This window comes from Mobula hypostoma, chromosome 1, assembly GCF_963921235.1.
Source record: "Mobula hypostoma chromosome 1, sMobHyp1.1, whole genome shotgun sequence".
Taxonomy (NCBI): domain Eukaryota; kingdom Metazoa; phylum Chordata; class Chondrichthyes; order Myliobatiformes; family Myliobatidae; genus Mobula; species Mobula hypostoma.
In genome coordinates, this window is record NC_086097.1 from 94,999,666 (window position 1) to 95,027,502 (window position 27,837).

The following is a 27,837-nucleotide window of genomic DNA, read 5'->3' on the forward strand; positions in this document are numbered from 1 at the left end:
TGAACCTTGTTGTCATATTTGTGCCCACTCTGCATTCTTTTGGTGAGCATTAGCTGCACGAGTGCCAGTGCCTTCATTGGCATACTGGCTTGGGCAAGTCACTGCAATATGCATACATCAGATGGCATTTTGGCTACCTGTGAAATGAAGCTAGATTTCCCCTACTTTTGGTGCACCAAGTGGACAATGTATTTTACTAATCTGGGTGTCAGCAAGAAATTTCTAAATCTGGGAATGCTGTGAGTTAAGAACTTTTCCAAAGAGTGGGGCTTGCAAAGAAAATGGGCACAAAATCTTGTCATTAAGCAACTTATTGTATAGCACAGGTCAGGTCCTTCAGCCCATGATGTTGTGCTGAACATATTAAAACAGTAATTAAGTGCTTAACTAAACTAATCCCTTCTGCCCATACGATGTCCATATTATTCAATTCTCTTGACATTCATGTGCCTACCTAAGAACCTTTTAAATGCCTCTATCATATCTGTCTACACTACGAGGCCTGGCAGCAAATTCTAGGAATCCACAACTCTCTGTTAAAAAAAAGTGTCCTGTACATCTCCTTTGAATTTACTCCCTCTAACCTTATATATATATGCCCTCAATTATTAGGCATTTCAACCTTGTGAAAAAGATACCACCTATCTACTCTGTTTATGCTTCTCATAATCTTATTAAATTTCTATCAGGTCCCCCCTCAGCCTCCATGGCTCCAGAGAAAACAAACCAATTTGTCCAACCATTCCTCATAACACATCCTTAATCCAGGCAACATTCTGCAAAACTTGTATTAATTCACAAAAGCAGACATAGAAAGCATTTTATCAATATAATTTCAAAGCAAGGTATCTATTTTACTTTTTATTACTTTGCTGTCTGAGTTATAAATTACCTCAATTTCTCTGGCGACTGCCAAATTCATTCAGTTTGATTAATGGAAATTTATTTGACCACACAGAATTCAAAATCACTATCAAAAATTTTGGGATATGGAATAAAGATTTATGTGAAAAAAAAGTAAATGAATAAATACAAAGTTACTTTCTTCAACTCGCATTTATTTGAAAATTTTATCTTTTTGTGAGAAGATAACGCAAAGCCTCATCTTTTCATGTAAAGAAGATGAGGCTTTGCCTTACGGACTGTCTTACAGAAACACAACCCTCCTATAAAGCACTCACCCTCTCACCATTTTACACTTCTCCTTCCTTGCTTCCATTTCTGCCTCACTTTCTCTGTTCCAGTTACCCTTCTCCTCTCTTTCCCTTACAAAAGCTCCAGTTGATGGGGCACCTTGCTTTTTCATGATTTCTGGCCTGACATTGACTCCAAGAGATCAGTTTGCTCTAAAAACAAATTAAATTAAGGGACACCAGTACCCAAAGCATCAAGCGAAGGGAGGATGGAGTGTAAGAGTAAAGGTAAAGGTCCCAAACTTTGTGTTAACAAAGTCCAAGGCTATTGATTTGTTGACTTCTCAACCAGCTCTTGGGGCACCACAACTGACAAGTACGAAGGTGGAACAAATTAGAGATCTCTGATTAATACTACACAAAATCACTGGCTCAGGTTCAGGTTTAACATCTGGAAGTAGGTTCTTCACCCTCCCAACTAGAAGTATACAACCTAAAGTCTCATCTCAAATAACGATGAGTCGGAGTACAAGAAAGAGGTAGAGAGCCTAGTAGCATGGTATCCTTACAACATTCCTTCCCTGAATGTCACTGACTTCAGGAAGCCAGTTACATGCCCCTATTATATTAATATTAATATTACTGAGGTAGAGAAGGTTTAGAGCTTTAACTTCCTAGCCATAAACATCATCATTAGCTTGTCCTGACCCAAACGCATAGATGTAACAGCCAAGAAAGCTTACCAGCACCTCTACATTCTTAGATTACTGAGGAAATTCAGTATGCTTCCATTAACTTTCACCACTTTTTATGGGTGCATCACTGAAAGCATCAAGGCTTGGTATGGCAACTGCTCTGCTCTGGAATGCAAGAGAGTACAGAGAATTGTAGACAGAGCTAAGTACATCACAGAAACTAGCCTCCTTTCCATGGACTCTCTCAATAAGGAGCCAACATAATCAAAGACCCCTCTCACCCTGGAAGTTCTCTCTTCTCTTCTTTTCCATTTGTCAGGAGATACAAAAGTCTGAAAGCATGTACCATAGGCACAAGACTATTAAAAAGTTCCCTAATATGGTACAATGGACACTTGACTTCACAATCTGCCTCATTGTGATCTTCCATCTAATTGTCAACCTGCACTGCACTTTCCCTGTGGCTGTTGTACCTCACTCTGCATTCTGTTATTGTTTTACCTTGTACTACCTCAATGCACTGTTGTAATGAATTGATCTTTATGAATGGTATTCAAGATTAGTTTTTCCTTGGTACATGTGACAATAATAAACCAATTCCAATAAGGCTGTTTATTGTCTTCTGACAGAATGGCCACTTTGGCAAGACCTGGAGGATGTAAAACCACATTGATTTATTTATTTATGGAGTGTGTGAGTAACAAACAGCACAGAATAGGCCCCTCTGGCTCTTTGAGGCATGCTACCCAACAAGCCCTAATTTAATCTAGCCTGTTCACGGGACAATTTACAATTATCAGTTAACCTACCACCTTTGGGCTGTGGGAGGAAACTGGAGCACCTGGAGGTCACGGGGAAAACATGCAAACTCCTTACAGGCTTATTCAGAAAGTTAGAAGGCATGGGATCCAGGGGAGTTTGGCCAGGTGGATTCAGAATTGGCTTGCCTGCAGAAGGCAGAGGGTGGTGGTGGAGGGAGTACATTCAGATTGGAGGATTGCGACTAGTGGTGTCCCACAAGGATCTGTTCTGGGACCTCTACTTTTCGTGATTTTTATTAACGACCTGGATGTGGGCGTAGAAGGGTGGGTTGGCAAGTTTGCAGACGACACAGAGGTTGGTGGTGTTGTAGATAGTGTAGAGGATTGTCACAGATTGCAGAGAGATATTGATAGGATGCAGGAGTGGGCTGAGAAGTGGCAGATGGAGTTCAACCCGGAGAAGTGTGAGGTGGTACACTTTGGAAGGACAAAGTAAATGGCAGGATACTTGGTAGTGTGGAGGAGCAGAGGGATCTCGGGGTGCATGTCCACAGATCCCTGAAAATTGCCTCACAGGTGGATAGGGTAGTTAAGAAAGCTTAAGGGGTGTTAGCTTTCATAAGTCGAGGGATAGAGTTTAAGAGTCGCGATGTAATGATGCAGCTCTATAAAATTCTGGTTAGGCCACACTTGGAGTACTGTGTCCAGTTCTGGTCACCTCACTATAGGAAGGATGTGGAAGCATTGGAAAGAGTACAGAGGAGATTTACCAGGATGCTGCCTGGTTTAGAAAGTATGCATTATGATCAGAGATTAAGGGAGCTAGGGGTTTACTCTTTGGAGAGAAGGAGGATGAGAGGAGACATGATAGAGGTGTACAAGATAATAAGAGGAATAGATAGAGTGGATAGCCAGCGCCTCTTCCCCAGGGCACTACTGCTCAATACAAGAGGACATGGCTTTAAGGTAAGGAGTGGGAAGTTCAAGGGGGATATTAGAGGAAGGTTTTTTACTCAGAGAGTGGTTGGTGTGTGGAATGCACTGCCTGAGTCAGTGGTGGAAGCAGATACACTAGTGAAGTTTAAGAGACTACTAGACAGGTATATGGAGGAATTTAAGGTGGGGGCTTATATGGGAGGCAGGGTTTGAGGGTCGGCACAACATTGTGGGCCGAAGGGCCTGTACTGTGCTGTACTATTCTATGTTCTATGTTCTATTGGCTGGAATTGAACCTGGGTTGTCTGTACTATAAAGCATTGTACTAACTATTATGCTACTGTGCTGCCTAAACCTGGAGTCACCATCCTCCTAAGAGAGGAGATGACAGCAAGAGGAATAAGCATTCTCACTTTTCAGTCCACTCTTTTATTGCGGCTGTTGCTAATCATATCCATCATTCATTTTATCTCTGTTCACTTATGCCACAATGGAAGTTTATCTGATGAATACAAAGATATTATTTCTTGCAAGATTAATCACTCTGTTATTTACTTATGCAGAAGCAAATACATTCTGACAAAGGGTGTTCAGGTTTGATTTTTACTTGTTTCTCTTTTCACAGATGCTGCTTGACTTGTTCAGAGTTTCTAGCATTTTCAGTTTGTATTCTCAACTTACCTAATTGTTGAATGAGTGAAAGATAGTGGAAAGGCGGGCAGCCAGATTAATAGAGAAACCAACCTAATCCTCACCCAAGTTCCTGCATGAGATCTCAATAAAAGCTGCAGGTCATCCTCAGGTTACGACAAGGTTCCAATTTAGTGAACTGTTCATAACCCAAATAGTTGCAAGTTGGAAGTCTGGCTGTGATCTGAGTTCCTTCTGAGCAGAAGATGTCTGCAACTCCAAACCCAGCAGCAAATCCATTCTGCTAGTCTCCCAAACACTTAGTTGAATGTATGGTCTGTACATAAGTCAGGCATTCATAACCTATGCACATTACTTCTGGAATCACAAAAATTGCCAAGGGGAGTAACATTGTGATATCCTCTTAGGATAAGCCTTTTCGAGACAAGAATAGCGAATAGATTCTAGTACTAGCATTGATGTACTAACAACACACATAAAAGTTGCTGGTGAACGCAGCAGGCCAGGCAGCATCTCTAGGAAGAGGTGCAGTCGACGTTTCAGGCCGAGACCCTTTGTCAGGACTAACTGAAGGAAGAGTGAGTAAGGGATTTGAAAGTTGGAGGGGGAGGGGGAGATCCAAAATGATAGGAGAAGACAGGAGGGGGAGGGATATAGCCAAGAGCTGGACAGGTGATAGGCAAAAGGGATACGAGAGGATCATGGGACAGGAGGTCCGGGAAGAAAGACGGGGGGGGGGGACCCAGAGGATGGGCAAGGGGTATATTCAGAGGAACAGAGGGAGAAAAAGGAGAGTGAGAGAAAGAATGTGTGTATAAAAATAAGTAACAGATAGGGTACGAGGGGGAGGTGGGGCCTTAGCGGAAGTTAGAGAAGTCGATGTTCATGCCATCAGGTTGGAGGCTACCCAGATGGAATATAAGGTGTTGTTCCTCCAACCTGAGTGTGGCTTCATCTTTACAGTAGAGGAGGCCGTGGAGAGACACGTCAGAATGGGAATGGGATGTGGAATTAAAATGTGTGGCCACTGGGAGATCCTGCTTTCTCTGGCGGACAGAGCTTCCCCACCATGGGTCGTATCTACAGGAGATGCTGTCTCAAGAAGACAGCATGTATCATCAAAGATCCCAACCAAACAGGCTATGCCATCTTCTCGCAGCTACCATCAGGCAGGAGGTAGAGAAGCCTTAAGTCTCACAACACCAGGTTCACGAATAGCTGTTTACCCTTCAACTATCCTGCTCTTGAACCAATCTGCACCACCCTAATCAGTACCTCAGTATAGCAATACTATGATCACTTTGTACAACAATGGAGTATTTTTTTGTTGTGATTGCATTCTTTCTTATAAACAAAATGTATAATTTATGTTTATGTTTTCTTGTGAACTTACACTACACGCCAATAATTTTGCTGCAGCTATAATTTTCATTGCACCCATACGTACGTATCCTTGTGCAGATGATAGTGAACTCAATTCCGACTTTGGTTGGTGGTATGGAGTTGGGAACTGTGAGGTCTTTACTGCAATCAGTATCGCTTTCAGGTAAAAGATGGAAATGTTGGTGCAGAATCTAATTTGCAGTCAGTGATGATTTACAGTACAAGTACAAGTGATATTCTGAGCCAATGTCTGTTGCACAGGGAATGGCCACAATGTACATCATGTCAGGCAATCCAGCGCAACTTACGCTGAGGTGGCCAGTCAAAAATCCAGAATGGCGTGGATTGGTCATTAATGTCCAGTCAGTCCATGCTGAAATATATAGACTCTTGTGGTTGAAATTGTAGATCTATGAAATTTTTTATTCAATCCAGTATGGTTAATAAATGTTTAAAAATTTTCGATCAGACTTGCAGCATCTTGTGACCTATATTTTTTGTTATTAATTCAAACGATGCCATCTGGAGAGTATGAACAAGCTATATTTCAAATGAATTCCTTTCCTTTGTGCAAGCATTATCTGTGGCTCACACCCATCCCACGCAGTAACGAAGCAGGCAGATTACATTCTTTTCCTAGCAGTGCAGACTGTGCCATGTATCCGGGAATAGCATGGTCAACTGCTCAAGCGCTGGGATTCCTGAGGGCAATGCAAACCTCCTCTGCAAGCTTAAGAAACATGAAGAGACAGCAGAAGGCCTCACGCTAAGTTCTCATCAATGCCCTTCACTGCAGCCCTTCGTTGACTCCATCTACAACCTCCCAGCTTCTGTCTCTATTTTCACACTTCCCTCCTCCATTTGTCTATCACCCCTCTTCAAGTCTAGTCAAGGACATTATTGTTTACAGAAAAGTGCACAAGTATGGTGAGGTATAGTACAGTGAAATATACTACACTCGCTTGCGTCAGCATCACAAGCATGTGCTCCACCCTCCCCCCCACCTCTTCAGTTTTGATCTCCAGTTCTGATGAAAGGTCCTGAATTGAAATGATGTCTGTCCATTCCCCTCCAGAGATTTTGCCTCTAGCAGTTTGTTTCTCGCTCTCTCTCTCCTTTGTTTCTCGCTCTCTCTCTCCTTTGTTTCTCGCTCTCTCTCTCCTTTGTTTCACATACAAACTAAAGCCAATGTAGGGTTAATTTGAACTTCCACCCTTTATGAATTTTGCAGACCATCATTTTGGAAAAGGAGCTTGACTAAGTTAGTTTACTGATGATCTCCCATCTTGACTAATTCCAAAATTCTGAAATGGGTGTTCATCATGATGGGTTATCCCAGTTTTGATCAACTCATGATGGTTTTCACATTTCTACTATAATTCTACTGAAAAACTCACACCCTATTATTCCAGCTGGTAATTGCCTCATCTGTGCACTGTCAAGAATAAAAGGGGCAGATTTAATTGCATCGTATGAACATCATCAAATCTGAATAGACACAGCCAATCTCCAGATCCTTTCAACACCATTTAACTTCTCTTCAGCATTATCACTAACAAATCCAACTAAGTCTCTTCCTACCATCTTCCCTCAGGGCCTCTCAGAGAGAATCTCACCCATGGAATTCACCTCTCATTCATGTGATATTTCTAGCATACATGTGAGCATGCGTGTGCGTGTGTGTGTTTGTGTGAAGGGAGAAGACAGAGGGAGGGATGGAGAAGGAGAGAGAGGGAGGGATGGAGAAGGGAAGAAAGGGATGGAGAGAGAGAAAGGAAGGAAGGGATGGAGGAGGGCAGGGGGGGATAGAGAGAGAGAGAGAGAGAGAGAGAGAGAGAGAGAGAGAGAGAGAGAGATGCCATTTGGCCCACACTACCATGCCATGTCTCAGAACAATCATAACAATCGTATTCCCCCACTTATTCTCAGCAGCTTGAGTCTGCCAAGTTTCCATTCTCAGTAAGCACACTCACATTTCCCCCGCTAGGAGGTTCTGTCATCTCCCATTAAATATGCTGCATTCACCACTCTCCTCACACCATCCTTTGTCCTTCTATTTTTTAAGCTGCAAATAGTCGAACTTACTTCCATCTCCAACTTTTTGCTTCAATAGTCTGTGTGATTGTAGTGGAGCACACCATCTCCCTCCAATGCCCCTCTTCTGCTGTGGAGTAAGCTAAGTGAAGTAGCTCTTGTTTGCCTGCCTTCTCATTAATCACATTTCAGCATAAGCATCTCCCAGAATAATCTTTCTTCTCGCTCCTGCACATTTTTCCAACTTAGTTCTTACCCCTTTCTTCTCTTTATCCACTATCTATCCATTACTATTCATCAGCAACGTCATGAATACAGGATACGTTTCTACGTGGATGCTGACCACTTCATTCTTGACCATCATCAACCTCCCTTTCTCTCTTTGATGTCACTCATATCTCCAACATCAAATCATGGAAAAACTGAATGCATAAAATGCCCTATCACTTTCACCAATTCTGTCCTCTCCCCTGTCACAAACTCCAGTCTCATTTCCACTCATTTGGCAACCACTCACTGGCTTAAACTGGTTCTTGGCTGGACAAACATCCAACTGGCTACAGATGTAGACTATCACAAGGACTGCTACATCTTTACCACCATCTTGGCCATGTGAAGTTCTGCAGATCAGTGTCCTTGTCACCTCCAACTTTGATGACCAGCCCCCTATTTTCTACCCACCGTAATCTTTAATTCACTGCCGTTTTCATCTTTGTTCTATATGTTTTCCTCTCAGTGATTATCGCTGCCCTCAGTGATCCATACTGAAGCCCAGTCAGTTAATGCATTATATTTGAAATTCCCATGTTTGTCACTCTCTCCTCCTCTGTAGCCTACTAGCTATACAACCCATCCTCAAAATTGTTGCTCCTCTCACCCTGTCTATTTGCGTACCACGCCCGTTGCCACGTCGTCCACTAACCCTTTCCACATAACCAACAACCTAGGTCCCATGCTTCAGAAATCTTTATTACATTTCCAGGAACATGGGGACAGGGGTCGGACAATCAGCTCCTGGAGTGTTCTCCATCATTCAGTTAGGTGGTGCAACCTTACTCGCAACAGTGGTGAGCAGAGCAAACCATTAAGAGCAATTTTAAGGCTCCTGGCTATAAAAAAGATGCACTGGCACTGGAGAGGGTCAACAGGAGCTTCACTAGATTGACCTGGGAGTGAAGTACTAGGTATGTGAGGAGCAGCTGCTATCTCTGGGCCTGTAGCCAAAGGAGTTCAGAAGGATGAGAGGAGGCCTCAATGAAACCTACTGGATATTGAAAGGCTTAGATTGAGTGGATGTAGTGAGGATGCTTCCAATAGCAGGCGAGTCTAGGACTGAAGGCATAGCCTCAGAGTAAAGGGCTGTCCCTTTAAAACTGAGATGAGGAAGAATTTCTTCAGCCATAGGGTGGTATGTTGCCACACAGAGCTGCAGAGGCAAGTCTTTGGGTGTATATAAGGCAGAGATTGACAGGTTCTTGATTGGTCAGGGGGTGAAGAGTTACAGGAGAAGGCCTGAAAATGGTATTGAAAAAGGATTAGTCATGATTGAATGGCAGAGTAGGCTTGATAGGCCAACTGGCCTAATTCTACCGCTATATCTTATGGTCCGCTGGTCTGACAGTTTCCATGATCCTACATCCTTATAGCAGAAATGTCACAAGTTGTGTGAAAAAGTGAGGAATTTCCTTCCTGAATGAAATGAGTTGCTGGGAATACTCATGCCCTTGTCGGCTCTGTGTCCTGTTTGGGCATTAACAGAATTTTTAATTTTGACTTCAGATACCTGAAACACTACTTCCCTCCTGAATGGCCTGCTTCTGGTTTTAAATAGCATCCCATCGTTGGAGATTTCCCCACCCCCAGGAACAAGCATTTCCTACAAATCTTAACTGCATATCTTGACAAACTGAATTAAATCAATTGCTTATAATGCAGGAAATATGAGAAGATCTTATAGGATCTCTCCTCATCGATTAATCCGTACACCGCTGATGAATCTGCAAGGTACTCCTTCCAAGACCAGGACGTCTTTTCCAAAATGTTGTACCCAGAACTGTATGCAAGAACAAAACATGTGGCCTAGAGTGAGCTTTATATAGCTGTAGCAAAATATTTTATTGCTTTCTATACACGAACCCTACAATTGCTTTGGTCTGCATTACTCATGGCTTTTCACCACTTAAATAATACGCTGCTCACTCTGTTTAGATTCAAAATGGATGACCTCACAATCAGCTGAGGTGAAATCCATCTGTTACAGTTTTGCCAACTCACCTAATCAATCAATGTCACTTTATAATTTAACATTCCCCTCAACGCGATACCAGCAATTATCTGTTTCACCAGCAAGCCTAGTGCAAGGCTCTCTGCTGTATTTTGTGTAATCCCACCCTTTATGTTTTTGCCAGTCAATAATTTGCCTTCAATTTCATGAGTTGCTTCCTATATGGAACTATATCAAATGTTTCCTGGAAGCCCACATCAACAATTTATGACTTAAGTTTGCTCCACAAAGCACTGAGCTGGATTCATTAAACATCACCTACCCTCAGTAATTCCACATTGGCTTGCACTGCTCACCTTAAATTTCTCAAAGAGCTCAGCCAGTCTGTTTTTAATTATATTCGCCATTGGTTTTCCCACAACAGCAGTTCTATAATATTTGGGTTTCCCTATCGCAATTTTCTCAACTGCTTTCCTTCAGGACACTCCTCAAAACCTTCTTGCCTTAGGAGTTGGTTAAACATAGAATATACAGCGCTGGTCAGGCCATTTGGCCCAAAGTCCTCCTCATGCATATCATCCCTATCCCTCCAGTCTCTTCATATTTATATCAAAAACCCTCTGAAAGTCTACCAAACTGGCTGCTTCCACTGGTAACCTTGGTAACTCATTCCTGGAACCTACTACTCTGTGTTAAAAACTTGCCACTCACAACCCCCTTAAACTCTCCCCCCCCCCCGCCCCCAGCCCACCAACCTTAAAAGCATGCTCTGGTGTTTGACATTCCCAACCTGGGGAAAAGACACTGGAGCAGAATTAAGCCATTCGGCCCATCAAGTCTGCTCCATCATGGCAGATTTATTATCCTTTTTAACACCATTCTACTGCTTTCTCCCTATAACCTTTGTTTCCCTGACTAATCAAGAACCTATCAACCTTTGCTTTAAACTTTTCTAATGGCTTGGTCTTCACAGCTGTCTGTGGCAATGAATTCCATAGATTCACCACCCTCTGGCTAAAGAAATTCTTCCTCATGTCTATTCTAAATGGACATCCCTCTACTTTGAGGCTCTAGCCTTTGATTCTAGACTCACTCATTTTTGGCAAGCGGGCATATGCAGCCTCAGCCCAATCTCTATCCAGCTAACAGGAAGCACTTACCACTCATTTCCATATTATTACCTGAAGCCTAATTAAACCCAGCCCTCACACTGATCGGAAATGTAGAGAAGGCTTGACCCAAAAGCAGAGTAGCTGAGATGACTCAGCAGCAAGCAGTACTGTTAATAATTAACTGTAAAATAACAAGCCACGAGGGCTGCAGAAACAAGAGAGAACAGATCCTACAGTCACAGGTAACAAGTTAACTGAAGGCTAGGAGCAACTGGTTGAGGCTGGCTGGTTCAAATGAGTGAACAAAGATTGTGGATAAGAGCTAGGTTCAAATAGGCTTCAGGTGATGAGTGGCAAGTGACTCCTGTTAACTTGATAAAGGCTAGGAGGAACCTGTATGTGCAGGCCTGACAACTCCATCCAGGTGTTTCAATATTCAAAAGGTTTCAATGAGAGCCCCACCCCCCCCCATTCTTCTAAACTCCAGTGAGTACTGCCCAGAGCCTTAAACTCTTCTCATACATGAACCCTTTCATTCCCAGAATCATTTTTGTGAACCACCACTGGACCAACTCCAATGCCAGAACATCCTTTCTTAGATAAAGAGCCCAAAACTGTTCACAATATTCCAACTGCGGTTCACCAATACATTATAAAGCATCAGCATCACATCCCTACTCTTATATTCTAGTCCTTTCGAAATGAATGGTAACATTGCAGTTGCCTTCCTTACCACCAACTCAACCTGCATATTAACTTTCAGGTAATCCTGCATGAGGATTTCTAAATCCCTTTTCACCTCTGATTTTTACCTTTTCTCACCATTTAGAAAATAGTCTATGCTGTTATTCCTTCTACCAAAGTGCATGATCATACACTTCTCTAGATTATATTCCCTCTGCTACTTCTTTGCCCATTCTCCCAATCTGGCTAAGTCCTTCTCAACACTCCCTGCTTCCTCAACACTAACTATTCCTCCATTTAACTTTGTATCATCTGCAAACTTGGCCACTAAGTCTTCAATTCCATAATTAAACCTGTGGACCTACTATTTGAAAAGAAGTGGACACAATACCAATTGCTGTGGAACGCGGCCAACTAGAATGGGCTTCCTTTATTCTCACTCTGCCTCCTGCCAGTTAGCCAATCTTCTATCCTGCTAGTATCTTTCCTGTAATACCATGGGCTCTTATCTTGTTAAGCAGCATCATCGGTGGCACTTTGTCAAAGATCTTCTGAAAATCCAAGTAAACAACATCTATTGACTCTCCTTTGTCTACCCTGCCTGTTATTTCCTCAAAGAATCCCAACATATATGTCAGGCAAGATGTTCCTTTAAGGAAACCATGCTGATTTTGACCTACTTTATCAGGTCTCTCCAAGTACCCTGAAACATCATCCTCGATAATGGACTCCAACATCTTCCTAACCACTGACATTGGGCTAATGAGGCTATAATTTCCTTCCTTCTGCCTCCCTCCCTTCTGAACTGCAATTTTGCCCTATTATCTGCTTGTCCATCCTCATAGTCTTACCACACAATGCATTGACTTTTATACCAACTGCCCCATCCTCAGCCCCTTCACTCAAGTTCTCATTCCCCTGCCAAATTAGTTTAAACCTTTCCCAACAGCTCTAGCAAACCTGCCGGCAAGGATATTGGCCCCCCTTGGGTTCAGATGTAATTTGTTCTTTCTGTACAGATCATACCTTCCCCAGAAGAGATCCCAATGATCCAGAAATCTGAAACCTTTCCCCCTACCACTCCCTCAGGCATTCATTCATCTGTATTATCATCCTATTCCTGCCTTGAGTAGCATGTAGGATGGGTGTAATCCAAGGACTATTAACTTGGAGGTCCTTCTCTTCAGCCTCTTTGCTAACTCCCTACACTCACTGCGCAGGATCTCTTCCCCCTTTCTACCTATGTCATTAGCTTGAAAGTGCCCCACAACCTCTGGCTGCTCACCCTCCTTCTTGAGAATCTTCTGCAGCAACTCTGGGTCATCCTGGATCCTAGCACCTGTGAGGCAACACACCATCCTGGTATCTCTTTCACAGCCACAGAATCTTTTGTCCATCCCCCTAACTATCGAGTCTCCTAACACTATTGCTCTGCGTAATGTTACCCTTCCCTGCTGAGCCTCAGAGGCAGTCACAGCTCTCACCAAACCCTGGCCACTCTAACACTGTCCATTCCAACATGGCCCCTCCACTTACACCTCGCTTCTTTTTGTCAGCTGCTGCCAAGTCCCTAAGAGACCATTATGACAGCAACCCACTGAAAAGTTCCGAAAGTCCCCAAGGTCTTTTTCGTACTGCCTCACCAACAGACAACTTTTCGTGATGACTGCAGCTCAACAAAGGCACATCTTTTGCTAGTCTCTAGTACTCTGGGATCTTGCTTGTTGCTAGTGAGGATACAAAAATCTTTGTTAAATCCCCAGCAATCTCCTCACTTATTTCTTTACATATTCTGGGACATATGCCATCATACCTTATTTACCTTGATATTTCTCAGAAAACCCAGCACAAGTTCCCTCCTTTATCCTTGAGTGGATTTACCCTCTCCAGAGTTATCCTTTTTCTTAACTTGAGATTCTTCTTGATCTTGTTCACCAAGGACATTTCCAGGCCCCTTTTGGCCTTTGTAATTCCCAACTTGGGCACTTTGTTGCTATCTCTGTATCCTATGAGAGCCCATTCTGATTTTAGCTTCCTTTTCCTTCCTGACTAAATTTAGGATTTCTTGTGTCTTCCAAGATTCCCTATCTTACCATCCCCATCCTTACTGCTTACTAGAATATTCTGAGTCTGGCCCTAACCATCTGATCTTTAAACAATTACCACATGTTAGATGTAGATTTGTCTGACAACAGCTACTCCCAATCAATGCTCCTCAGCTCATGTCCCGTCCTGTTGTAATTTGCCCTCCCCAGTTTAGTACTTTCTTTCAAGATAAAATTTTATCCTTACTCATCACTATCTTAAAACATAATGAGTCTGTTATCACTATTCCCAAAATATTCACCCATTTTCAGGTCTGTCACATGGGCATGCCTGGGCTCATTTCCCAAAAGTGAAGAAAGTTAATGGCATGTTGGCCTTCATAACATGGAGAGTTGAGGATAGGAGCAAAGAGGTCCTTCTGCAGTTGTACAGGGCCCTGGTGAGACCACATCTGGAGTATTGTGTACAGTTTTGGTCTCCAAATTTGAGGAAGGACATTCTAGCTATTGAGGGAGTGCAGTGTAGGTTCATGAGGTTAATTCCCGGGATGGCAGGACTGTCATATGTTGAAAGACTGGAGCGACTGGGCTTGTATACACTGGAATTTAGAAGGATGAGAGGGGATCTGATTGAAACATGTAAGATTATTAAGGGATTGGACAGGCTAGAGGCAGGAAACATGTTCCCGATGTAGGGGGAGTCCAGAACCAGAGGCCACAGTTTAAGAATAAGGGGTAGACAATTTAGAACGGAGTTGAGGAAAAACTTTTTCACACAGAGGGTTGTGGTTCTGTGGAATGCTCTGCCTCAGAAGGCAGTGGAGGCCAATTCTCTGGATTCTTTCAAGAAAGAGTTAGATAGAGCTCTTAACGATAGCGGAGTGAAGGGATATGGGGAGAAGGCAGGAAAAGGGTACTGATTGTGGATGATCAGCCATGATCACAGTGAATGGTGGTGCTGGCTCGACAGGCTGAATGGCCTACTCCTGCACCTATTGTCTATTGTCTAAAAGCATGCTTTTCCTCTCGTTGGTTCTCCAAATACTGTTTTAAGAATCCCTCTTGGATAGCCTGAAGAAATACCACCCCATCTGAGCCTTTGCCATGAAGGAAGTTCCAATTAATACTGAGTAAGCTAAGGTCCCTCACTATGGCTACCCTGTTGTTTCTGTACGTTTCCATTATCTATCAACATACTTGTTCCTCCATGACTCAGTATCTATGGGGGGAGAGGGGAATGGCTATAGTATAATTTATAGTCTAAATTCATAAGCTTAATTGCACCTTTCTGTTCTGATTTCAGAACTGCACACAAATTGCCTCTGTGGATAAATCCTCCCTGCATACTGCTGTCATATTCTTCCTTATCAATAGTGCAGCCCCTCCATTTCTTTTAACCCCTGTATATCACGTCTAAAATAACAAAGCCAAAATGTTGAGCTGCCAGTCCTGCCTCTCACACAACCAGGTCTCTGTAATGGCAACATTATAATTCCATGAACTAATCCGGGCTCCAAGTTCATCCTCCTAGTATTGAAATAAATGCATTTTAGCCCATCAGTCCCACCAGGTTCATTAGCCTGCACCTTGCTGTCCTTATATGTCATACTACTTTTCCTGCACTCAACCCTACCACCTGCTGCACTGTTGCTATGTTTCCCCAGCATGGGGGCGGGGGGGGGCGGTCTAAAACTAGAGGACACAGGTTTAAGATGTAAAGGGAGAGATTCAAAGGAAACTTGAGGGGCAACTTTTTCACATAGAGAATGTGGGTATGTAGAACAAGCTGCCAGATAAAGTGGTGGAGGCGGGTCCAATTACTATGTTTCAAAGACATTTAGATAGGTTCATGAACAGGAAAGGTTTAAAGCTATAAGGGCCAAACACAGGGACCTTGACAGGGCTCAGATAGGGACCTTGTTGACATGGACACCTTGGGCAAAGGGCCTGTTTCTGTGCTGTACAATTCTTTTTCTCAGCTAATACAGGACATACTAAGCTACCATCTAGACTGGATACACATCTCCAACCACACTTTCCTCCCCCACCTTGCTCCATCTGCCTCTCATCTTTTTCTCTCCGTCTTCCTCCACCTATCATTCTCCTACTCTAACCCCCTCCTCTCCCCTCCCAACATCTTCAACCCCAGTCAACCAATCCGCTCGAAATCCTGTCTCACCATTTCCTTTCGCCTCTTCCATCACTCCTATTGACTCTCAGTCCTGATGCAGGGTTTCAGCCCGAACTGTTGGCAATTTTCTCTCACTTCTAAAAGCTGCTGCTCAGCCCTTGAGTTCCTCCAGCAGACTGTTTGATCTGGATACTTGATTACTTTGTTTAACACGCTGACTTTACCAACTATCTCACACAGAGTCAGTCCTGACGAAGGGTCTCGGCCTGAAACGTCGACTGCGCCTCTTCCTATAGATGCTGCTTGGCCTGCTGCGTTCACCAGCAACTTTGATGTATGTCACACAGAGTTACATTTTTACAAAAAATATTTTGGGATTTGTGATGTAATGATCAGACTTGCTACTCTGATCTCCTTGTTCAATATGTTTGCTTTTCTTCAGTTCAGATTGCTGGAGGGGTTCTACAGTGGTGCTAGGAAGTCTGTGAACCCCATTTAAGTTTTCTATTTCTGCATAAATATGACCTAACATGTGACCTGAACTTCACGCAGGTCCTAAAACTAGATAAAGAGAACCCAATTAAATAAATAGCACAAAAAACATCGTACTACTTCATTTATTCATTGAGAAAAACGATCCAATATTAAATGTATCTTTTGGAAAAGTATGTGAACCTCTGGGTAGTGCCTTCTACAAAAGCTATTTGGAGTCAGGAGTTCCAATCAATGAGATGAGATTGAAGGTGTGGTTTGTAGAGGTGTGACACACAAAGTGAGGTTACTGCCAGAGCCTGCTCTTCTCAAGAAAGGTCTGTTTATGTGCACCATGCCTTGATCAAAACAACTTTCAGAAGACCTTAGAAGAAGAATCGTAGAGATGCACGAAGCTGGAAAAGGTTACAAAATCATTTCTAAAGAGCTGAGTGTTCATCAGTCCACAGTAAGAGAAATTGTCTACAAATGGAGGAAACTCAGTATTATTGTTACTCTCCCTACGTGTGGGCTTCCTGCAAGGTTCACACCAAGAGCACAATGTGCATTGCTAAAGGAGGTGAAAAAGAACCCAAAAGAACAAAAGGCCTGCAGAAATCTCAAGAACTTGCTAAAATCTATGTTCATCTGTCCCCTTAAGAAAAACACTGGACAACAATGGTGTTCATGGAAGGACACCACAGAGGAAACCACTGCTCCCCAAAAAAAAATATTGCTGTACGCCTCACATTTACAAAAGGCCACCTGGATGTTCGACAACACTTCTGGGACAATGTTCTGTGACCAGATGAGACAGAAGTTGGCAGAAATGCACATTGCTATATTTGGAGAAAAAAGGGCACTGCACACCAACACCAAAACCTCATCCCAACTGTGAAGCAAGGCGGAGGGAGCATCATGTTTTGGGGCTGCTTTGCTGCCTCAGGGCCTGGACGGCTTGGTATCATTGAGAGAACAATGAATTCAAAATTGTATCAAGACATTTTACGGGAGAATATCAGGGTAGCAGTCTGTCACCTGTAGCTTAATAGAAGTTGGATAATGCAACAAGACAATGACCTGAAAGGCAAGAGAAAATCAACAACAAAATGATTTAAAAAGAAGAGATTTTTTGGAATGGCTGAATCAAAGTCCTGATCTTAATTCTATAGAAATGCTGTAAAAGGACCTAAAGCAAGCAGTTCATGCAAAGAAGCCCACCAACATCCCAGAGTTGAAGCAGTTTTGTAAGGAGGAATGGCCTAAAATTCCTCTAAGCTGATGTGCAGGACTAATCAATAGTTACCGGAAACATTTGGTTGAAGTTATTGCTCTACAAGGGGCTCACACCAGTTACTGAAAGCAAAGATTCACATACTTCTTCTAAGAAATACATATAATACTGGATCATTTCCCTCAACAAATAAATGAACAAGTATAATGTTTTTGTGTTATTTATTTAATTGAGTTTGCTTTATCTAGTTTTAGGACTTAGGTGAAGATATGATCACATGTTAGGTCATATTTATGCAGAAATAGAGGAAATTCTACAGGGTTCACAAACTTTCAAGCACCACTGTAAATTTATAGGGCAGTAATGTGGTGCCAAATATCTCCCCTTAGATATTGCCAAAGCGGAAATCAGGAGAGGTCAGAACAGTGTCAGAATGATGGCTTGAATTTTAAAATCTGATTTGTTGACAACGAAAATTCCTTTCAACCCTTTGGAACCTTAATTACAGATGTCTGTACATCAGGAGCCGTAACAGTCAATTAAGAAACTGAACAATGGACTTCTTTGTTCAAATCCAACTCTTGTCCAAGGTTCCTTTCAGACACTTCCAGACGTGGTGATCAAAGAACAGATTATCCAGACCAGTGACAGATTTGGGCACAGATAAACATCGCTATGCCAACCTGTTCCAGCTGGCCAAATGACATACCGGTCGTTGTCTTTCAGAAGGTTGGCTCCATTTCTATACTTATACAAAGGCCAGGAGCCAATCTAACAGGAAAAATACTTAAAGCCCTGAGTTTACCTCCAGCTACAATCATTTAACAATGAATTGTAAATGTGGTTCTCACTGTTGCGTGAGCTAGAAACGATCCATATGGCCTGGTAGGTAAATTAACCATTTATTGGAAGCTAGGAAGCAAACAATAACTGCCTGTACTGAGTTACAACTTTTAGCTGAAGTGCAATAAGTTATACTTCAATGAAAGGTAATCTCTGGCATCAACAATGGCTTAGTAGGAGACTCTTGTTCATTATCACCAAGTCTAACTGCTGGATCTCCCTATTCAACATGGCTGTGGGGATACTTTCACCTTCCTGGCCTGTAGTGGTTAAAGGAGGTGACAATCCACCAACTTTTCCAGGACAGTTAGAGTTGTCTTTGTCAGTGACATCTTAATGACTGGAAACGTGTAAAACTGATAGTTATGGGTTGATTTATTTAAATACACTTATAGCTGCTTTCTTTGGTTTTATTCTCTGTTAATTGAAGCCATCCAAAATTTGATATCTATGTTCTAAATCACAATAAGTCATCTATTTTTCTCATGTTTGATCACCAACACAGCCTCACAGCTGAAAAATGCCTCAATTTTAATATCCTCGTGTTCCTTAAGTAGAAATATCTGTACCCTCCCAACTGGAACACGGCTAAGTACAGCATGACAGGCATTTTGTTCATGATGTCTGTGCTTAACACAGTGTCGACTTAAACCAGATCACTTCTGACTGTTCATGACCACATCCTGCCATTCCCTGCACGTTCATGTGTCTATCTAGACACCTCTTAATCACCTCTATCCCACTATCATAACTCCTTCCAGAAGTTCTGAAGTATTTTGTATGCCCAAATTTAACACTAGTTGCCATGCCTTCGGCTGCCAATATCCTAAGTTTCGGAAATTCATTACTTAATCAACCCACCATTCGATTTCTCTTTGGAGGGGCTCTTTAAAGTTTACAGGCCAGTGAATCTTATATCAATATTAAGAAAACATTGGAAAAAAAATCTAAGGGACAGGAACTATCTTCACTTTATTAGGTAGAGTAACCATGCCTTTCTGAGGGGAAGTCCTATCCTTTAGATATGATCGAGCTTTTTTGAGGAAGTAAGAAAGGGGAGATACGTGCTGACTACCTGAACTTTAGTAAAGTCTTTGACAGGGTCCTGTATGATATTGGTCCAGAAGGTTAGAGCTTATGGGATCCACAGTAGGTTGGCAAACTGTATCCAAAATTGGGTTGGTAATAGGAGGCAGTAATAGGGTTGGTAAATGGTGGTGGAGAGATGCATTTTTTGACTGAAAGTTTAAGACCAGTGATGTAGATTCCTCCCAGTTCTCCTCTAAATTTCCTTTTAACCAAAGTCCTCTTGTTTTAGACATCACCAAGATGGGAAAAAGATTCTTACTTTCTATCCTATCCATAATTTTGGATACTTCTTTCAGGCCATTCCTCAGCCTCCTTTTCCAGGCTATCTTCTTTCTTTAATTACCTGCTACCTTTTGTGAGTGGATGCAGCAGAACAGCAGAAATTTAATCCGGTCCATATGCGTGAGGGTTCACTTCGTCCTATTTGATCTTAAAACTTCTTCAACTGGCAAGTAATAATTTTACCAGATCAGTTATGGTAGAAAACACACTACACTGAAACCATAACTTCACAGCCCACTGAAGTTGCTGCTCAACTCCATCAAACCAAACAGAAACAAACCTAATTTAACACACGTACTAACTATGTGTGGCTCAGGTCCTCAGATTAGGATGTGGACAATCTGCCACAGTCACATCACAATCTACCTTGTTACGATCTTGCACCTTATTGTTTACCTGTCCTGTAACTAACACTTATTCTGCACTCAGTTATTGTTTTACCTTGTACTACCTCAATGTAATGAATTAATCTGTATGAATAGCTTGCAAGACAAGTTTTTCACTGTATCTTGATACATGAGACAATAATAAAGCAATTCCAACTCTGATTCTCTGCAGTTTACCTTAACTTACTCTGCCCCACTCCTTAAGAACCTATTGTCTAAACCACTTTATACATTGGGAGCGGATAGACGCTCACAAACTATCCACCCAGCTCCTCTGTCACCCATCACCTACTCCTTTTGAGCAGGAATCTGCGGTTCCCACACTGGTATCCACACCCATCTCAGAACTCACAGAATCAGAGTGGAAGCAAGTCATGCTTGAACATTAGGGACTGCCCGCCCAAGAAGAACAGCACTTGGGGTCAGACACTGTCACTCCAGTGAAGGGTGTGGAGAAGGGTCATAAGTCCATTGCCTTCAAGTCTTGTGCTGTACAGTCTTAAAGGCAAGGTCTGGGAGCTATGGAAATGCAGCCCACAGCAGCTTCTCTTCCACCGCGGGTTCACAGATCTTTGAAATGCAATAAAAACTGCAGATGCTGTGAGTCTGAAGTTAAAATAAAAAATGCTGTGGATACTCAGAAGGTTACCTTTACAGTCCTGATGAAAAGCTCTTCAACATGAAACATTAACCTCTGCCGTTTTCTCTACAGATGCTGCTTGACCTACTGAGCATTGCCAGAACTTTTTCTGCTTCTATTGCATATAGCAAAGTGAGCTAACAAAGCCTTTTAAAAAGTACAAGCAAGAAACTGGGTCTAAAAACGGAATGTTGGAAACTCCTGCTGGGATTCATGTTTGGAGAAGAATAACAGAAAAGAAGAAGAGTTAAGTTAAACAAATAGAAGCTTGGCTAGACCAGATTTAGAATAGCGAAGACAACTGTAACTTCAAGGTTACAAAGGCATTAGAAAGATACAATAATAGAGACAAAGGAGTAAAGCCAGAACGGAGTCTAGAACTATCAGCATAGATTGAAACAATTAAGAGTGATGCCATCAACAGATGAATTTCTCATATTGTCTTACAATAATCAAGGCTATTCAGCCTTCTGAGTCAATGCTGACTCTCAAGGCAATCCCACAAGTCTCATTCTCCCATTTATTTCCCTGTAATTAATTATCTCTTACACACACACACACACACACTCCATCCCCAATTCTCCTGTCACCCAACTACACCAGAATTTATTGCATTAATCTAGCAGTCACGTTTTGAATGTTGGGGAAACCAGAGTGCCTACAGTCACAGGGAGAACCTGCAATTCTGCACAGCCAGTACAGGAAATCAGGATTAAACTCAGGTCACTAGAGCCGCGCAGCAAAGGAAAATAAGTCCATTTGTATGGGAGTCTAAACGAATATACAATAAATCTAAAACAGAAATAAAACAAAACATTTTAATCCAAAGAATGGCTGGAATGGGAAACCTGTTCTCACAAGAAGAGGCCAAGACACAAATGTATATAAGGCCAGGCAGGAAATGAAGAAAAGGAGCAGAGAGTTTGGTCGATTGAGCTTGGTGAGCAGTGTTGATAGTGATTTTTATACCAGTCATCATTTAGGTGAAATGGGTGCTGGCTTAGTAAAATAGCTTGGTTGCTCATTAAAGAACTCAGATGAATATCACTTCATTCAATTTCTGAGAGTTAACCGGCGGCAAACACCACAATCTTTATTCGAATCTACTGAACCCAAGCCAGCACAGATGTTAGTGTAGTACACATTACTCCTTTCCAATGGAAAGTATTTCTGGTGTTCAAACTAAAAACGTAATTATGAGTATTTAATATCATAACTAATGTTCTCATCCAAAGCAACTATGGTGACTAAATAATGAACATAGTGAAGTAATTTGATATGATTAATTTTAGAAAAAATAAGTTATGTCATTACAAAGCGATAAATCGATTTCCCCTGAATCATTCCTTTACTTCTCCCTCCACCCCATCTCCCCACCCCCTTCCCACTCAACTCCCAGCTTTGATACGTTTCCATCTGGCCGGCCAGCAGCACCTTGCCTTCCACTGCTCTATCTGGCCAGAACAGCTGCCTCATTTATTCCACTGATAATCCCCACACTTCTAATGTTATCTTCTTTAGTATATCCGAACAATTTCCACTCCCCCAACAACTCTGCTCTAACCCCATTACACTGTTAATACAAAGCTCAAGGATGCAGAAGGAAAAACCACGGTTAAAATAGCCCATTATCATTCTGAGCTGGACCAAGTATATGAAGTAATTTGACCACACTGTCAGTGTAGGGAGAGGAATGCCAGGGGTGGAGATGGAGGCCTCTGCTCATTGCTTCTTTGTTCTCATTTCAACATATAGACTCTTTCTTCATGGTATCATTGGATCTAAGATATCTTCTGCAACCTCAGAGAACTTCTCCTGATTTTTGTTTGCAAGCCAAGACAATGATTACTTGAGGGCTTTTCCACAGAGGGGAACAGACTAAGATATTAACCTAAGCTTAGTCAACTTTGATCCGCTTGTACTTTCCAAATTAGTGCAGCACTATTACAGCTTGGGGCATTCCAGAGTAGAGAGTTCAATTCCAATGCTGTCTGTACATTCTCCCTGTGAGCACACGTGTATCCTCCGGTTTCCTCTGACAGTCCAAAGACATACTGGTTAGTAGGTTAACTGGCCATTGGAAATTGTCCCGTGATTAGGCTAGGATTAAATAGTTGGGTTGCTGGGCGAAGCGGCTTGTTGGGCCAGAAGGGCCTGTTCGTGCTGTACCTCTAAATACATAAATAGATAGATAGATAAATCAATCAATCAATCAGTAAGTATTCAGAGACGGAAGTTAGGCTATAGACCAAAGATGCACACTCCATTCTCCAGGCTGGATGGCATCAGCTAACTCCAAACAGAAAGGGGGACAAATTTAGGATCTCTACAGTTTATGATTCAGGGCAATTAAACAATGCCTTTACATCACAAACAAGAGAAACTCTGCAGATGCTGGAAATCCGAGCAACACACATACAAAATGCTGGAGGAACTCAGCAGGCCAAGCAGCACCTATGGAAAAAAAGTACAATCGATGGAAAGATCTTGGTCTGAAACATCAACTGTACTTTTTTCCAGAGATGCTGCCTGGCCTGCTGAGTTCCTCTAGCATTTTGTCTAAGTTGCAATGCCTTTACATCTCAAGGCTTGCAATTTATTTCGAACTGTAGATACATAAACTAGTTAATGGATGAACTTGTGTGGCTCTTGTTATATTACAAGCTTGTCCACTAAAATCAAATCACAAAGGACATTTTAAACATTTGCATATGATTGCTGCAGCTCTCCCCTTGACTACAAAGGAAGGGGGCATAGTTTACATTCTTTGTTGTGCTGGGTGAAAAGTCATTATGATCTTACATGCTGTATTTAGTGGGCTAGTTCATTATGGTTTCTGAATGGGCTGCCTGTACCTAATCCAATTAAGACTTTTGGAGGTCTGGAAATAAAACAAGTATTGAAGGTGCCGACATGGGCCGTGGCCATCAATTATGCAGGCCCACATGTCAATTATTTCCTTTTGGCAACTGGATTCATTTGCTACAAATAATGAGCTGTGATTTGGAATTCCATTCCCCAAGGTTACTAAGTAATCTAAACTCTGGTTCATGGAGATTCAATTTTTATTCTCAGCCACATACCTCCAAATGGTGGAACCTAGACAGACCACATGTACTTTGTGCTTTGCTGGTTTTCTTGTCTCAGACATAGTTCAGTAGGCAGCACTCTTTCTGCTGAATACAGACAAGAACACAACAGGGAGGGCATCATCAGCCAGGCAATGGTAGAGCAAGCCCCAATGAAAAGTAGAAATGATGATATAGGTTCACTTCTGTAACAGACTATATGGCGTGTTGCTTCTCTGGTGCCATAGTACATGAAGTCACTCAGAGGACAAAGAACTTTTGGCAATTAAAAGAAGAACAGCTGGAGGTCATGGGCTTTGGGTTCCAATGACACAGGAAGGAAAGAGATTGCGGTAGGTCCTGAGATCAGTATTTCAGGAACCAAGAATGAAACCAGGGCGGCAATCTCGGTATTATCCATAGGGCCACCTGCTGACTTAAACTAAATACAGTTTGTGAGTGGCAAGTGCAAGTTGCCACATGGGTTGTTAATAACAGAGACCGAGATGAACATGGGGAAATTACAAGGTGGGAAGAGGGGCAGCCAAACATTATTAAAAAATTATAGTCTTGGAGAGAGAAGATTCATCAGAGGGTTGAAAGAAAGACTCTACTCCTCAATGATTGGGAAATCCTAACAGACATTAATCAGGGTAAAGTCACTGCTACTCGGAAATGGATGGGTTAATCTATGATAGTGAGCACAGATTTGTTTGATTGTATCTGATGACTTGCAATCACATTTGACTAATGATTCTGAGCATATAACAGAGACAAGCGCTTGAGGGTTACCAGGATGGTGTGCAGAAAGTCTTTCAAAAGATATTTGATAAACCAGTTATTAAATGTCAGCAAATTACAGTTACTTATAGGTGAAACTACTCCCAGAAGCAATGAAGGTCTGGTGACATATTTCTAAATCACAATGGTGTGTAACTTGAGAAAGAGGCTACAGACAGTGGTATTCCTTTGGGCCTGTTGCCTTTGTAGGTGGTAAAGATAACAAGCTGGATAGTCCTCTTAAACCGGCCTAGGTGAGTTACTGCTGTAGATCATAGTTGTAGTTTTGTTGATGACTTTGTTGCAAAGTTTGCAAATGATACGAAGATAGTTGGAAGGGCAGGTAGTTTTCAGAAAGTAGAGAGGCTATAGGAGGACAGATAAATTAGGAGAAAGGGGAAAGAAATGGCAGATGGAATACAGTGTCGGGAAGTGTATGGTCATGGACTTCGGTAGAAGAAATAAAAGGGTAGACTATTTTCTAAATGGAGAGAAAATCCAAAAATCTGAGGTGCAAAGGGACTTGGGAAGCCTTGTGCAGGATTCCCTCAACGTTAATTTCATGATCTCTTTGCCTCTATCTCTGGAGACAGCCTATCTACTGATGTCTATTATAAACCCATTGATTCTCACAGCTATTTGGACTATACCTCTTCCCACCCCGTTACTTGTAAAAATTGCCACCCCATTTTGTCAATTCTCCTGCCTCCGCTGCATCTACTCTCGGCTTTTCATTCCGGAACAGCTGAATACCCTTCTTCAAAGAAAGGGGCTTCCCTTCCTCCACCATCAATGCTGCCCTCAACCGCATCTCTTTCATTTTGACATGTCTGCCTTCACCCCATCCTCCTGCCACTCCCCCAGGGATAGGGTTCCTCTTGTCCTCACCTACCCCCACCAGCCTCTGCGTTCAGCCCGTAATTTTCCGTAACTTCAGCCATCTCCAATGGGATCCCATCACCAAGCACATCTCCCACCCACCCCATTTCCTGCTTTCTGCAGGGATCGCTCCCTACTCAGCTCCCTTGTCCATTCGTTCCTCCCCACTGATCTCCCTCCTGGCACTTATCTTTGCAGGCATAACAAGTGCTACACCTGTCTCTACACTTCCTCCCTCACTACCATTCAGGGCCCCATACAGTCCTTCCATGTGAGATGACACTTCACCTGTGAGTCTGTTGGGGTCATCGACTGTATCAGATGCTCCCGGTGTGGCCTCCTGTGTATCGGTGAGACCTGACATAGATTGGGAAACCGCTTCTCCAAGCACCTATGCTCTGAACATCAGAAAAAGTGGGATCTCCCAATGGCCGCCGATTTTAATTCCACTTCCCTTTTCTATTCTGACATGTCAGTCCATGGCCTCCTCTACTGTTGTGATGAAGCCACACTCAGGTTGGAGGAGCAACACCTTATATTCCATCTGGGCAGCCACAAACCTGATGGCATGAACATTGACTCCTCTAACTTCTGGTACTACCCCCACCCCAATCACAATTCCTAATTCCCATTTCCCTCTCTCACCTTATCTCCTTACTTGCCTATTACCTCCCCCTGGTGCTCCTCCCCCTTTTCTTTCTTCAATGGCCTTCTGTCCTCTCCTGTCAGGTTCCTCCTTCTCCAGCCCTGTATCTCTTTTACCAACTTCCCAGCTCTTTAATTCTTCCCTCCAACCCTCCCCACCTCCCAGTTTTACCTATCACCTCCCCTCCCCCCCGCTTCTAACTCTGACTCCTCATCTGTTTTCCTCCAGTCCTGATGAAGGGTCTCGGCCCGAAACGTTGACTGTTTACTCTTTTCCAAAGATGCTGCCTGGCCTGCTGAGTTCCTCCAGCATTTTGTGTGTGTTGCTTGGATTTCCAGCATCTGCAGGTTTTTTTCTTGCTTGAGGTTAATTTGCAGTTTGAGTCTATGGTGAGGAAGGTAAATGTGATGCTACCATTTGTTTCAATGTAGAATACAAGGACTAGAATATACAAGCAAGGATGTAATGTTGAGATTTTGTAAGTTGGTGAGACCTCACTTGGAATATTATGAGCAGTTTTGGGCCCCTTTTCTTAGAAAGGATGTGCTGACATTGGAGAGGGTTCAAAGGAGGTTCACAAAAATTATTCCAGGATTGAATGGCTTGCTACATGAAGAGCATTTGATGGCTCTGGCTCTGTATTCACTATAATTCAGGAAAATGAGCAGTGTCCAAATTGAAACCTATCAAATTTTGAAAGGCCTTGTTGGAGTGCATTTGGAGGGGATGTTTCCTATGGTGGGAGAGTCTAGGACCAGAGGATACAGCCTCAGAATAAAGGGGTGTCCTTTTAGAATGGAGGTGAGGAGGAATTTCTTTAGCTAGAGAGTGGTGAATCTGTGGAATTCGTTGCCACAGGCTGCTTTGGAGAACAAGTGTCTATGTATATTTAGGGCAGAGGTTGATAGATTTTTGGTTGGTCAGGGCGTGAAGGGATATAAAAGCTGTCATCTGGGAGGACATAGTCAGAGTGGTGATCTTAAGACTTTAGCTCTTCAAGGCTTCAATGAAGAAAGGCTTCACTCAAAGAAAGCAAAGGAAAGAAAAGGAAGTCAGTCCTGCCTGTGGCCATCAAACTTTACAATTCCTCCCTTGGAGGGTCAGACACCCTGAGCCAATAGGCTGATTCTGGACTTTCCTGGCATAATTTACATATTACTATTTAATTATTTATGGTTTAATTACTATTTAATTAGATATGGTGCAACTGTAACGAAAACCAATTTCCCCTGGGATCAATAAAGTATGACTATGACTATGACTGTGAAAAGCCCATTATTTTCGTTCCCTTCTTTATATCTGCTCAGAGATGTGGGAAAGCAGAGATACCCTGTGTCCCTGATGACTACAACAGCAAGAAGTAATTCCAGCTGCAGCTCCTAACAAACCATGTTAAGGAGCTGGAGCTGGAACTGGATGAACTCTGGATCATTCGGAAGGTTGAGGGGGTGATACATAGGACATACAGAGAGGTTGTTACACCCAAGATGCAGGACACAGGAAACTAGGTAACAGTCAGGAAGGGGAAAGAGGTTAAGGAGCCAGTGCAGAGTACTCCTGTGACTGCTGCTACTATTACTACTACGTCGACTCAGGCCTAGGGGGCCGGCGTTGGGCACGATGACGGACTCTCCACTTCTCCCTCTCTCTCATCAGTGTGTTCAGTTCATCTACATTAACCACGCTGCTGTCTTCTAGGAGCGTGTTGACCATAGTCTTAGGAGGGCGCC

At 42.6% G+C, this 27,837-nt stretch overlaps 1 protein-coding gene across 6 annotated transcripts in view; it reads right to left on the bottom strand.

Moving 5' to 3' along the window:
• The window catches only part of rad51b (RAD51 paralog B), a 619,344-nt gene that overhangs the window by 54,699 nt on the left and 536,808 nt on the right, over window positions 1–27,837 (bottom strand). Inside the window, exon 11 of one of the 6 annotated variants that reach the window (XM_063052969.1) lies at window positions 23,816–23,910. The exons of the other annotated variants lie outside the window; for them this stretch is intronic. Within the exon in view, the coding sequence (XP_062909039.1) occupies window positions 23,834–23,910 (77 nt within the window). The 3' untranslated portion in view covers window positions 23,816–23,833. Of the gene's footprint in view, window positions 1–23,815; window positions 23,911–27,837 lie in introns of those variants that run through there. 6 annotated transcript variants of the gene reach the window in all.